The sequence below is a fragment of the Typopeltis vanoorti genome, chromosome 25, assembly GCF_054136105.1.
Source record: "Typopeltis vanoorti isolate ZY-2024b chromosome 25, IOZ_Tvanoo_1.0, whole genome shotgun sequence".
NCBI classification, from domain to species: domain Eukaryota; kingdom Metazoa; phylum Arthropoda; class Arachnida; order Uropygi; family Thelyphonidae; genus Typopeltis; species Typopeltis vanoorti.
This window is the reverse complement of record NC_143573.1, coordinates 62,960,303-62,974,157: the sequence shown is the minus strand read 5'-3', so window position 1 is coordinate 62,974,157 and position 13,855 is coordinate 62,960,303. Positions and strand designations below refer to the sequence as shown.

Sequence of the window (13,855 nt, the reverse complement as noted above, 5' to 3'; positions counted from 1 at the left end):
GAAGAGACCTCAATAAAGGTCGAAACTAGTCTGGGTAGTGGCCCTTCCCTTAATGCATAACATTAGACATATCTGCAAGGAGATATGTTTTGCATTATAGGAGATACTGAGATAGGAGTGTTGGTAGCTTGCTCCACCTTTGCAACCAGTTGCCCTGGTGTTGTACCACCTTACCCCAGTCCTGAAGATACTTTCAGGCGCAATCACACTTTATCACACTTGGATAAAGGATTAAACTAAATTTATTATAGATTAAGAACTTAATCGATAAGTTACAGTAAACAGGTGTAGAGTTTTTAACATATTCACTGCGAACACTACCATTTGGCCATATGTTTAATTACTGTTTAATTTTGCCATTTGTCATTATTTATGCATGCTGTTTTATTGAGTCACTATATTCTTCACTGTTGATGTAGACAGTTAGTTGTACTAGTATAGTCCAATTACAAGAGTTCTGAAAATAAATGTTTATTTGGTTGTAATTTCTGAAAATTTTCTACTTTAACATGCTCTCTTGATCTTATGAAAGAAGGTATATGCACATCTTAAAATTCAAAAGATAAAAGTCAGACATCCATATAAAAATTTATATTTATCAACAGCAGCTGTAGTCTGTAAATTTTGAATGAAGGTTTCACACCAGTTTATTCCACATGGCACTTTCTGTTGATTTTTTGAGTAAACCTATTCAAGGTGTTAAGTGTTTGTTGATGTTGAATCGTGTCTTAACATAATTAAGTAGGCCTACTGTATGTGCTTTCTATCAAAATACATATATTTTGATACATATACATATACAAGATACTAGTTTTCTTGTTACCTGAAAGTAACCATTCATATGGATAAGAGAAAAGCAATCTTGCAACTTTCATCTCAAGTATACCAACTTGACTTGCTCATTTACTCTGAAAAAGGATTAATGAAGTGCCTCTGCTGACAAGCAGAATTTGATGAGTTCTTTGCTAGGAATATGCATGACAAAACCATTCAGCCAGAAAGATATTCAGGATTAATCTGTTTAAGCCAGAGGTTAAAAAAAATATATATATATATATAGCATCATTATTTTTAAAAAAGTCACTCATCATTAATAATACGAGATTGGATATAACTTGTGAAGTAAACAACAACAAAGAAGTAAAAAAGTTAGAAGCTGATGGAAGAAAAGCAGAATGCATTTGGTAAAATAAGGAAAATTAGTCAAGCTTTAAATGGAGAGGAGGCGAAACAGCACAGATGGTATTATTCAAAGCATTCCCCTTTGCTAGGAATATGATGCATGGCAAAACCATTCAGCCAGAAAGATATTCAGGATTAATCTGTTTAAGCCAGAGGTAAAAAGATATTTTTTGTATCAATAACAGTTAGTCTCATCTGCTGATTGGAGCATGGCTGAGTGGATAGGGTCCCCATATTCCAAACTAGAGGTGGGTTTGAATCCCAGTGGCACAAACATAATTAGTAAATGTAATATACTGGCCTCAAAGCATATCTGAAAGACTGACATGACTTGAATCATGTTTGGTCTCCATTTCTGACATTACTCATAGTACTCTGTGCTTTAAGTTTTATGGTGGATTGTCATAAAAAAATTAAGAATAAAAAAAATGTATTTGCAGAATTCTTTTTCAATTGCAGTTTGCATTTGTGCATAAGTACTTTATTGTTATTTATTATTATTATTTTTTTTTTTTTTTTTTTGTACAATGTTCTATTTTTATATATCTACCAAATCCAGACCGGCTAGATAAATTTTGTATCTGGGATCTCAACTAATATTTTGCTGGCATTTCAGTTTTAGTTTAAATTTAACTATTTTTAGTCTCCAAATTAGGCAAAACAGTTTGATGTCAAAGGTATCTGTTACAGTTATCTGTCCCTGGCCTGACTGGCCAAGTGGTTAGCGTATCCAGTCTCCAACCAACAGGATGTAAGTTTCAATTTCACCATGGACATGGATGTATGCAGTTGTCTTTAGCTGGTAGATAAATTTCATTACTTATTGTAGGCCTGAAGTGAATTGAAAAAAGTTACATTTGATCTCTAGAGGAGGAGGAGTTCCAGATCAAGTAAAAATAAGTAAATTGATGAAAAACACAATAAATGTAAAAATATAATAAAAATTAAAAAAAATTGTGTTTCAGAAAAAAACATAATTGACATTTATAATTAAATTCTTAGTATTCATTATACTTTGTAATTGCTCACATTATTTATAAAATGAATGCATTTAAATTTTAATTACGAAAGTCATTTATGCGATCTTACCTTCATCACGTGATACATTTGAATCTTTAGCGACAATGCATAATTACAGTCGAACAAACAGTTTCATTATTGCTTGTTCTATTATCATTTCCGAATCATAAGATCACCATGACTTAAAAAAACAACAACAACAACAACTGAAAATGGGTATGACTTACCAAGAATCTACTATTCAGTATTGCTACTTTCTTTTGCTATTACTATCGCTACTTCCGATGATTGTTGAGTTAAAATGCTGATTCTCTTCAACTGAATTCCAAAATATCTGAAACTGCCATAACAACATTCACTATCTATTTCTTAAAGTTTTAAACTATTTTCGTGTGTGAGGTAGATGCAAAACTTTTTAATTCCTTTTTTTCGTAAAGTAGAAATAAGGGTGTGAGATATATGCAAGGGCGAGTTATATTTGAGTAAATACGGTATGGTTGCATGAAATGTGGGAAATGGGAAGCACTCAGTGATACAGATATTAGTGTAACTGATTTCAGCAGTGATGGTTGTAATGTGTCAGAAACGAGTGAAAGATGACTGACAGATTGCGTAGCATGATCGAGGGTGAGAAAGATGAGCTTGAGGTGGAGATTGATATAACATTAAGAAGCGTAGCAGATTTGTAGGATGGTGTTGATTGTGCAGCTGAATTTTGAGCAAGAGTAGAATGCATAGCGAGAGAGAGAGAGCAATGAAAGAAGTGGAAGGTATGAAAATAGCATTTTCATACCTTCTGAGTTGAGAAGTATAAAAGAAGAAATTAGGAGAATGGAAGGCTAACCATACATCAGTTAATGTAAGATGAAGAAGATTAGGAGTGAGAAAGTTATGAGAATGATCAAAGGAGAAAGAATGAGAGGACTAGAGAAAGGTGGGAAATGAGAGAAGGCAAGATAGTGGGGGGGGGGACAGAGATGGATATAAGAAAAAGGCAGGTATATACAAGACAGCAAGGAGGAAGATTGTCAGAGGAAAGAGAGAGGAATGCAGGGAACAAAGAATAAGGATATATTGAGAGGTGTTATGTATGGAGATTCATTGATTCATAGAATACTAGAGGAGTGCTTGCCTGGAGGAACTAGAGAGTGTGACTATGATCAGTGAAGTGAAAATGTGGATGAGATGGTAGTGATGGCAGACACGTATGACTGGAAGTGTAGCATAAATCAGGTAGCAAGAGATCCGAGGTTAATATTTGAGATTGTACAGCAGAAAAACATGAGAGAGAAGATAGTATGTCACTGAGGTATGATAATTCAGAGTTGAGGAGAGCAGCAGTATTGAATGACATGATAGTAGTAATTTGTGAAAGAGAATCTTGGAATATGTGGGTGCTTGGAGTGCATTTGAAGATAGAAGAGAACTGTATGCAAGAGATGGATTACATTTGAACAAGGAAGGATGTAGGCATTTGGAGAGACTGTTGTTCTCTTGGAAAGTGAATGTTAGTACAAAAAACTGGAGTTGCTAGGGAGGATGGTGGCAAGGATGACTTCTTGTGAGAATAGTTGCATGGAAGATGAGAGAATGCTTGGTATATTGCAAAATGAAATGGAGTCTGGAGGGAATAATGATAGGTATAGAAATACTGACAGCACATTGATGTTTCTTTATACAAATGACAGGCTTATCAGGAATAAATGAATTGAATTGATGGCATTGATAGCTTCAGCCTGTCCAAAGATTATTGGGATTAGTTAAACATGGTTAACAGAAGATGATGTCCTAACATGAATAAGAGTAGAAGGCTATAGTATTTTGGCAGGATAGGTAGGACAAATGTGATGATGGAGTATTACTTATGATAAATGATGACTTGAGTCCTTTCAGAGTAAGAAATTAAAGAGAAATGTCACTATTTAAGGACAAGATATTTAATGGGATTTGCTATGAGCCAGGGTATCAGAAACAAAGAGGATGAAGAGCAGGAGTGGTTTAGGCAGTTAGTTTGGCAAGTGCAAAATGAATGATCATTATAGGAGATTATAACTACAACAGTAAAATTGGGAAGAGGAAAGAGCATGGCAGTGAAATGGAATGGAGTGGAATTTCTGGAATTCTTAAGGAACAGATTTCTTAGGCAACGTATCATAGAATATTGTTCTACGATGTGTTCAAGAGTACAGTATGTTGTTCCCAAGGTTCAAGAATTTTGGATTTGGTCCTAGTATCAGAGGATCTGATTGTAACTGAGATGTTGTACCTGCCCATAGTTGGAGAGAGAGAGTGACCATGTGGTCATGACTTGGAGGATGAATAGACATGCAGAAGTATCAAGGTGAAAGGCATTTTATGTGAAATTATAAGGTAAGTGATGATAATAATCTTAGAAATTGACTTGGGGCAGTTCCATGGATGGAAGAATTGGAAGGGACAGGTACAGTGCATGGGAACTAATGAAAGATATTTGTTAGCGGCAATGGCAAGTTATATACTTCAAGTGAAAAAAAGAACCCTATTTAGTGTAAAGTGGATGCCTAATGAAATCAAACAAGGGAACTGCAGATGAAAAAAAAGATTATGGGATAAAGTATAAGGAAATGGGCAGAGAGCATTTGCCTGAAGATTATAACTCACAGGAAAGCTACTAGTATAGTAAGGAAGACAAAACTGGAATGCAAGGTAGGATTAACCCTGCAAACATGGGAAAATCCTAAGGAATTTTTGCTTTACGTGGTCAGTAAGAGGAGAAATGTGGTTGTGGAAGAATGACATTCTTAGACAAAAATGGCAGTAAAGGGACTGATGCAGGGAAGTTATTTGATGATCACTTTATTGGATATTTCATTCTGGAAAAGTAGATTTTTTATATTTTTATAGAGGGGAGGGTTCAAGGTTTAGAACTGCATGAAGAGAACACGTTTCGAATAGTAAGTACTCTGGATGTGAATAAGACCTTGGGACTATGGGCTCTCACAATGTGTTTATGAGAAATGTGCTAAGGAACTGACAGCTCCATTGACATGAATTTTCATTGAGGGCATGACTATGGGAAAGGTGCCCAAGGAGTGGAAGTAGGGTAAGATAGTGCCATTGCATACAGGTAGTGAGTGGTAGAATGGAATTGTCAACCTATAGACCAGTTAGTATTTCTTCTGTCGTTAAGATTTTGAAGAAATTAATGAGAGACAATATACCATATTGGGCAGACAAGAATAATGTGATTTGTCATGTTATCTGTACTAGAGGAGGAGGCAAGAAATCTGTAGGTGATGATTGATAGAAATTTGAAGTTTACGGACATATTGCAAAGGTGGTGAAGGTGACCAGAGGAATGCTGCAGTATGGAGAATGACACTGATGAGCAGAGATAACAGAGTGTTATCCCATTGTATGTAGCTATGATCTGACTAGATTGGATCTGGTCACCAGGATTCGAAAGGAATAAATTAAACTTGGAGAGGCTACAAAAGAAGATAATAAAAATAATATCAGGACTGTAGATTGTTAGTTATGAGGATAGACTTGAAAGTATGCAGACTGCACAGTTTGGTGAATGGAAGACAAAGAGGCAATATGATTGAGACATTTAAACGGTTGAGAGGGTTGACACTCAGGAGATCCTTCATATGGTGGAACAAGAGGAAGGAGCAAGAACAAGCGACCATCTCTGGAAGTTGCGAATGGAAGTGGTTAGCAAGTGGTGAGAGTTGCCTTTTTGCATGAAGGGTGGTTGAACCATGGAATGCATTGCCTGATAGGGTAGTTGAGAGCACAAATGATGAATGAGTTTAAGGAGTGGTATAATAGACTGCGTATTTGTGACTGCATGGAGGCCCTTAATAATAATAATAATAATAATACTGATACTAAAAATAGCTGAAACTTGCTAGTGTCTGTAAGCATTTGTGAAAGTACTAAAGTTTTCCATGAAACATTCCTTGAGATCTTTTTGAACTTGAATTCAAAAGAATTTCACGGATACAAGAGGAGAAAAAAAATACACCTTCAATATAAAAAAGTGCAGCATGTAAAAATTCGTTCCTTGGATTGCAAAGGGTACGTATGACTAGCACTGTGACTTCTCAAAAATTTCCTTAATTTTCAGTTAGCCTGTTTGCAAAATAACTTGCATATGCAGTTTAATTAGCATTCAGGTACTTCATGGCTAACTCACACATACTGGCTATTATAATATTTTTCTTTCAATTCATTCACTGACAATGCATTCACTACTTAAACATAAAATCTAGTCCTTACACCTTAATAACCATATTCTTACTCAGTTTTCAGAGGTTATCCCTTGTTCTGTTTTTTCCTGCTCTGTATGTATTAAAACATTTCTTTTTCATGTGTCTTATAAACTTTTATTATTATTATTATTATTATTATGGGCAACTCCAAGGAATCAGACTCATTGAGGGAGGCCCTAAACATCATATCAAGAACAACTATTCGGCATTTGCATAGTATCTATCATACTTTGCTTTCAACTCATTCACAGTCATGGCACCCACAACAAACTCTGGCAGCTTATTCCACTCATTCACCACTCTCCAAGTAAAAAACCTAGTTCTAACACCCTTGCTAACTATGCTCTTGCTCAGTTTCCATGGATGGCCCCTAGTTCTCCCATCACCAGACCTGTTCTGAAAAATTTCCTCTGAATTAATCTTATAAAAACTTCAGTAATTTGAATGTCTCAATCATATCATCCCTTTTCTGCCTATCAACCAATTTCTGTAACCCACAGATCTTCAACCTGTTCTCGTAAGGTTCATTCCATAGACCAGCTATCATCTTGGTCACCTGCCTCTGTATCCTCTATCTCCTCCCCATCAAGAAGAAATCCAGGGGCCCAGATCTGGGCACAGTAGTCAAGATGGGGTCTTATTAAGTCTCGATAAAGAGGAATAATAACTTGCTTATCTCTGCTCATCAAAGTATTCTTCAGTAATCAAGTGATCTGGTGAGCTGGTTTAGCCACTTTTGCTATGTGCCCCCCCCCCTAAACTTCAACTTCCTATCAACTAACACACCCAAATCTCTGGCTCTATTAATTAAATAAATTTAACTAATTAATTAATAACAGTTAATTACTAATTATATGAAGAGCCAAAGGCTTCAATTCGGCGATGTGAAATTATTTAATCTTAGATAATTTCACATCGCCGAATTGAAGCCTTTGGCTCTTCATATAATTAGTAATTTATTAGGACACCTTCTTGGCAATTCTTATAGTATGGTATGCAAGTTCTGTTCGCTACAACTTGGTATTATCTAGGTCTACCTACTCACTGATGAGACCTCAATAAAGGTTGAAACCGGTCTGAGTGATGACCTTCTCTCATACTGTAGAACAGTAATACAGCTCCTAGGAGCTGGGTTTCACATTATGAGTAAATACCAAGAACAGTGATCGGAGCTTGCTCCACCCTTACTATGAGTTGTCCCATGTTGCACTACCATATGGACTATCCAGGTATTTGCTTATGCTTGGACTCGCTGAATTTTATATAGTTTCTATATTCGGCATGAAACTCTTTGAGTTTTCTTATTTGTCTATGAAACAGTATGGGATGTAATATACCTTAAATTAAATAATAACAGTTAATTTTATGTAGTGGTGATTTAATACTGCATTTTTACATTTGTTTACATTTTTCTTGACTGCGAATGGTGCCATGTACAGTCTGTAAGTGTTTGTGTGCATAAGTTTTAATAAATCTCAACTTTTTATAACAGATCTGTGTATGTTTTATGATAGTAAATGTTAAAATAGACTAGTATCTACATATATATCATGAATTCATAGCGATATTTCTAGGCTATGCAGTTTGTCTGTGAGTTTTTCAAATTGTCACAAATCTCCAAAAATTTTTCCAGTATATTTATTGAAAAAAATCTGTGTATAAGTGGACCCACGTTGTTCAAGGGTCAACTGTGTGTGTGTGTGTGTGTGTGTGTGTGTGTGTGTGTGTGTGTGTGTGTGTGTGTGTGTGTGTGTGTGTGTGTGAGGATTCAATGATGAAGAATTTCATTGTTTTAGGACATGATTTCTGAATTATATGACCCTTTGCCATCTCCCAGTACTAATGTATGACAAGTTTACTGCCTTTTTGTGGCTTATACCAATGTATATTAAAAAAAAAAAAACAGTTTTGTCTTTAGACATTCATACTACAGTAAAATTGAAACTAATAACTATAAGTTACAAATTAAAAGACTTAGTCACCAAGCAGATATTATAGCACAAACCTGAAGTGCTTGTGTGTATGCAGCAAATCATATTAAAATTTATTATGACAAATCATAATAAATTTTACATAGATGCACATCTTGAATTTTTATCACCTGGTTATGATGTCCAATATGGCATAGTCATCAGGATTGAGTTCCTGGCTTATCCAGCCCATGATATATATTAGGTTTTCAGTAACATTTCTTGAGTAAGGGACTCTGAGGTGAAAAAAATGAGATCAATTTTGAAGTAAAAGTATATTTGTAAATAAATAAATAAATATCTGTTTGGGGATGTTTTCTCTTACCAACTTTTCAATTTAATCTGTTCTTACAAGACAAAAATTCTTATCTCTTTACACAGATTTTTTTTTTCATTTTTTTTTTCCCTCATCGATTTCAATAACAGCTACTCAGCTTGTTTTTATCCCACAGTTACAATTTTTGCCAGCTAGCTGAATGAGAGATGATTTCCATCCCAAAGTGATACAACTATCATGCTTATTACAGGCTTTACAGGCTTGAAGTGACTTGATAAAATATCATATTTGATGTTCAGAGCAGAGTACGTGGATTAATTCATTAGCTCCAAATTCGTTCAGTCTTCATGTACTCTAAACATCAAATATAATATTTTTGATAACCTTTCTTGTGTGAAATTGCTATTATAAAAAAAAAATGTAAGTGAATATGTTGGAAGTTTTCCAACTTGGTTATACTATAAATTAAAGATACGAAGAAATTATATACTTGGTTTAATCCTTTATCCAAGTGTAAGCAAACAAGTTTGAACCTGAACTATTTTCTGAACTAGGGCAACTCGTATATAGAGGCTTATGACTTCACATCACTACCCAGACTGGTTTCGACCTTTATTGAGGTCTCATCATTGGAAGCCGGACCCCGAGATGATGCCAAGGGAAGTAATGCAGAAGTCATATTTTCATATACGAGTTGCCAAAAGGTGTCGCACTTCTGCATTACTTCAACCTTGGTATCACCTCTGGGTCTGGCTCCCATTGATGAGACCTCAATAAAGGTCGAAACCGGTTTGGATAGTGATCCTTCTCATAATGCATGGCATTATACATACCCATAAGAATACATGCTTTTGCATTATGGGATATTAAGGCAAGTGATGTGAAGTTGTAACTCTTTTTTGCTTACACTTGGATAAAGGATTAAACCAAGTATATAATTTCTTGGTATCTGTAATTTATGTAAGTGAATATGATAATGCAGGAGTATGGTGTTGCTAAGAATTTGAGGTAAAAAACAGGTTAGGGAAAATTCTTTCTGAGGATATATAGGTGAACTGCTGTATCTACAAGAGTCCACCTATATCCTTGGACAGTGCTTTAGAAATTAAAATTAGCATAATAAGTTTAGTTTAATCCTTTATCCAAGTGTGAGCAAACAAAGTTTGCACCTGAAAGTATCTTCAGGACTGGGGTAAGGTGGTACAACACTGGACAACTCATTGCAAAGGTGGAGCAAGCTCACATCACTCCTATCTCAGTATCTCCCATAATGCAAAACACATCTCCTTGCGGATATGTATATAATGTTATGCATTAAGGGAAGGGCCACTACCCAGACTAGTTTTGACCTTTATTGAGGTCTCTTCAGTGGGAGCCAGGCCCAGATGTGGAGATACCAGGCAGAAGCAATAGCAAGGTCATTTCTACCTATAGGAGTTGCCAAAAGGTGTGCCACCTTTTTTTTTATTAAATTACTCTGGATTTAGAGAAAGATGTTGAAAGTTTATTTTTCACTTAGTTAGACTATAATAAATTTAGTTTAATCCTTTATCCAAGTGTGAGCAAGCCTGGCTCCCACTGAAGAGACCTCAATAAAGGTCGAAACTAGTCTGGGTAGTGGCCCTTCCCTTAATGCATAACATTATATACATATCCACAAGGAGATGTGTTTTGCGTTATGGGAGATACTGAGATAGGAGTGACGTAAGCTTGCTCCACCTTTGCAACGAGTTGCCCGGTGTTGTACCACCTTACTCCAGTCCTGAAGATACTTTCAGGCGCAAACTTTGTTTGCTCACACTTGGATAAAGGATTAAACTAAATTTATTATACTATAACCAAGTGAAAAATAAACTTTCAATAAATTAGTGTAAATCTATCTCAATAGCAAAGCAAAAATAGTTTATAAGCTTAATGCTGAAAAGATACCTCCAAACAAATGTGAACAACAATCTCTATTTTTGCTAGTCTAATTAGATCTTCACATTCTGTTTATTTACTTGGCCATACAATCTTAGGTATTGGTTAGCCTAAGATTAGTTTTGCCTTACACATTCTGGAATATTAATAATGTTAAAATGTTTTCTAATATTTTCATTTTTAATGAATTTACTGTTGATGCCATCTATTCAGTCATTTAATTTTTTCTGAAAGTTCACATAGTTGTAGTCTTCAAATTAACTGTTTTATTTCTAGGCCAGTTCTCTAAACATTATGGTTTGAATATTGTCTTGGCAGATTAGTTGACCAAAGGGTTAGCAAATTTGCTTTCTTGCTAGCAAGCTACAAGTGTCTCAATCTGAACATGGGCATGGATGTTGTCTTTAGATGGTAGATGAATTTCATCATCCAGTGTGATCCCACTTATTGGAGGCCTGAAGTGACTTGTAAAAAAAGCTCCATGTTTTATCTTTAGTCATAGCAGGGTTTCAGGATCAGGTTAAAAATGAATAAAAAATTGCAAAATAATTATAAAAATTAATAAGAAATAGAAATTAATAAAAATAAAAAATCCTTTGCCACTATACTAATGTATCATAGCTTTACAATCTTTTGCTGATGGGAGTCACAAAAAAAAAACCTGGCTTCTTACTATATCAGCCTTACTTGTTGTGTTGTCTGTTTCCATATTTAATTTATTTTTGTTACTAAAAATTGTTAGCAGTATGCATTCACTGAGAATATTGATAGTATTTCTTTCTTGTCATATTTTTAGTTTTTTTATAGCTGATTTCATACCAAATTTGTTACGGCCCATTGTTTAATTTGTCTAAAAATTTGTAAAGGCTTATAGCATATTTAAGTGGATAATGTCATATTAATAATTTAATAATTTTATGTTGTTAAAGCGAGCCAGTAAACTTAGACATAAACTAGGGGAATTTCGTTAGTAATTAATGTCACAAAAAAAAACACATTAAGACCAAAATTGTTTTCATTAAATGCAGTATTATTTTTTGCTGACAATCCCCCTTCCCACCAAAAAAAGAGGGATTGGAAATTTATATGTGTATATTGTGCAAGTAGGCTAATAGATTCTAGCACACCTTCTCTAGAGACAAATCATGGTTGTTTTCATAACATTTCAGGTCTTCAGCAAGCAAGTTAATAGTCTTATACCCAGTATATACACTGCTTGGAAAGCAGTCAACGGATGCCCCCATGGCAAAGGTGCATTGTGCCATATAACAAGTCACATGTATGTAACCAATATAAATTGGAAAAACATGATGCTCTCAAGTCAGTGCACCTGACTTGTTAACATCAGATTAGGATGCCAGGTGAAATGGCTGAGAGAAGGAAATTGACAGAGTTTGAAAGAGGTATTAGTGATAGGATGCCATATTGCAAATCCATCTGTTTGGCAAATTGTTGACAAATTAGTCCATCCCAGGTCAACAGTCAGTGATACCATACTGAGATCAGGGAGTCAACTGCAAGTGCTACCTGCAGTGGACGAATCCACACTCACCAAACATCACCATAGAGTGCTACAAAGGATAATATATAAAAACCACTATTCGTCAGTCGACGTTGAATGCGGAGTTCTGGGCATCATGAATGATTTTCAAACATTCAGAACCAAGGCTCACAACATGGGATTCCATGCTAGAACCACAATATGCAAGTCCCACATTATCTGAATCAACATGCAACATTTTCTTCAGTGGTGCAAAGAGCATGCACAGTGGGATTTTGAAGCTTGAAAAGCTGTTATGAAGTGACAAATCATGCCACATTCTCTAACACCTCACGACAAGTGTAGTGTGGCAGATCCCCAGTGAATGTCTCTTACCAGAGCGCATAACCCCAACTACAAAATTCGGAGGTGGCAGTGTGATGGTACGGTCCTGATTTTCTTGGTTTGGCCTTGGACCTCGGTTTGTAGTTCCACGAACATTGAACTCTGAGAGGTATCTGAACATTCCAAACAATGCAATGCTTTCTATTTTGTGGCGTTTCTATGGAACTAACCATTGTTTTTTCAGCAAGATAATGTACCATGTTATAAGGCTGCTGCTGTAACTGTATGGTTTGTGGATATGAACGTCACCACACTAGACTGGCCTCCACAGAGCCCTGATTTCAACCCTATTGAATATCTGTGGGATATTCAATAGGACCGCATTACATGCCTACAGGAAGAATAGTCCAAAATTCCTACCGTCATCACAGCAAAAGGAGGTCCTCTTAAATCTTATTAAGGTGGGCAACATGGCTATTTGTTCCTGTCTGTTGACTTCTTTTGAAGCAATGTAGGTTTCTGGATAGATTCATTTTTCTGGTAAATAACACCAGGAGACTTAGAAACATTGTCACAGGGGTATTTATCTGCTGAAACACAAAGATTAAGTTGCGAAATGCTAAATTAAAGAATTTTTTTATAAAGAGAATTATTTATTTATTTTTTGAAAATTTTTTTGTGACCATACAAAATAAGTACCAGATCTATCAAAAATAATCCAAGATTTCAGTGTATAAATTGTGGTTCACTGTGTTTGATTTTATGGATATTAAAAATACCATAAAAATTATATTAATTTTATTTTACATTTAATATCTATTTATTAGGGATTAAAGAAACGCCACCAGAGTTTCAAAATGAAATAATGGATTTACTGAAGAAACATGCAAAAAATGAAGAGAAGGAATCCCGCATTTGTCAACCTGACCTTTACTAATGCAATAAAGGCAGTGGAATTGTTTTCTTTGCTGAGGACACACTGTAGTTCATATTTATGTATGTTAAATATTCTGTACAAAGTGTAGATAGAATACTGTAAATAAAATGTTAACCTTTAAGAGCCTTATAGATTTATAATTCTTTTGATACTTCCTTTCTGATAACAAAATTTGTTTAGTTTATTATTATTATTACTACAGGCAACTCCAAGGAGTCCTTAGACTCATCGAGGGAGGCCCTAAACATCATGTCAACAACTATTCAGCTTCCTCACAGTATCTGTCATACCTTGCCTTGAACCCACTCACAGTCATGGCACTCACAACAGACTCTGGCAACTTATTCCACTCATTCACCACTCTCCATGCAAAAAACCTAGTTCTAACACCTTTGCTAACCACACTCTTGCCCAGTTTCCTAGAGATGACTCCCACCACCAGACCCGTTCTTAAAAATCCTCTGAATT

At 35.3% G+C, this 13,855-nt stretch overlaps 1 protein-coding gene across 1 annotated transcript in view; it reads left to right on the top strand.

The window, feature by feature from the left end:
* The window catches only part of LOC150092792 (succinate dehydrogenase assembly factor 2, mitochondrial-like), a 47,224-nt gene extending 33,708 nt beyond the window's left edge, over positions 1-13,516 (top strand). Inside the window, exon 4 of the mRNA XM_090414573.1 lies at positions 13,278-13,516. Within this exon, the coding sequence (XP_090270699.1) occupies positions 13,278-13,387 (110 nt within the window). The 3' untranslated portion in view covers positions 13,388-13,516. The remainder of the gene's footprint in view (positions 1-13,277) is intronic.
* The last annotated feature ends 339 nt before the right edge of the window (positions 13,517-13,855 follow it).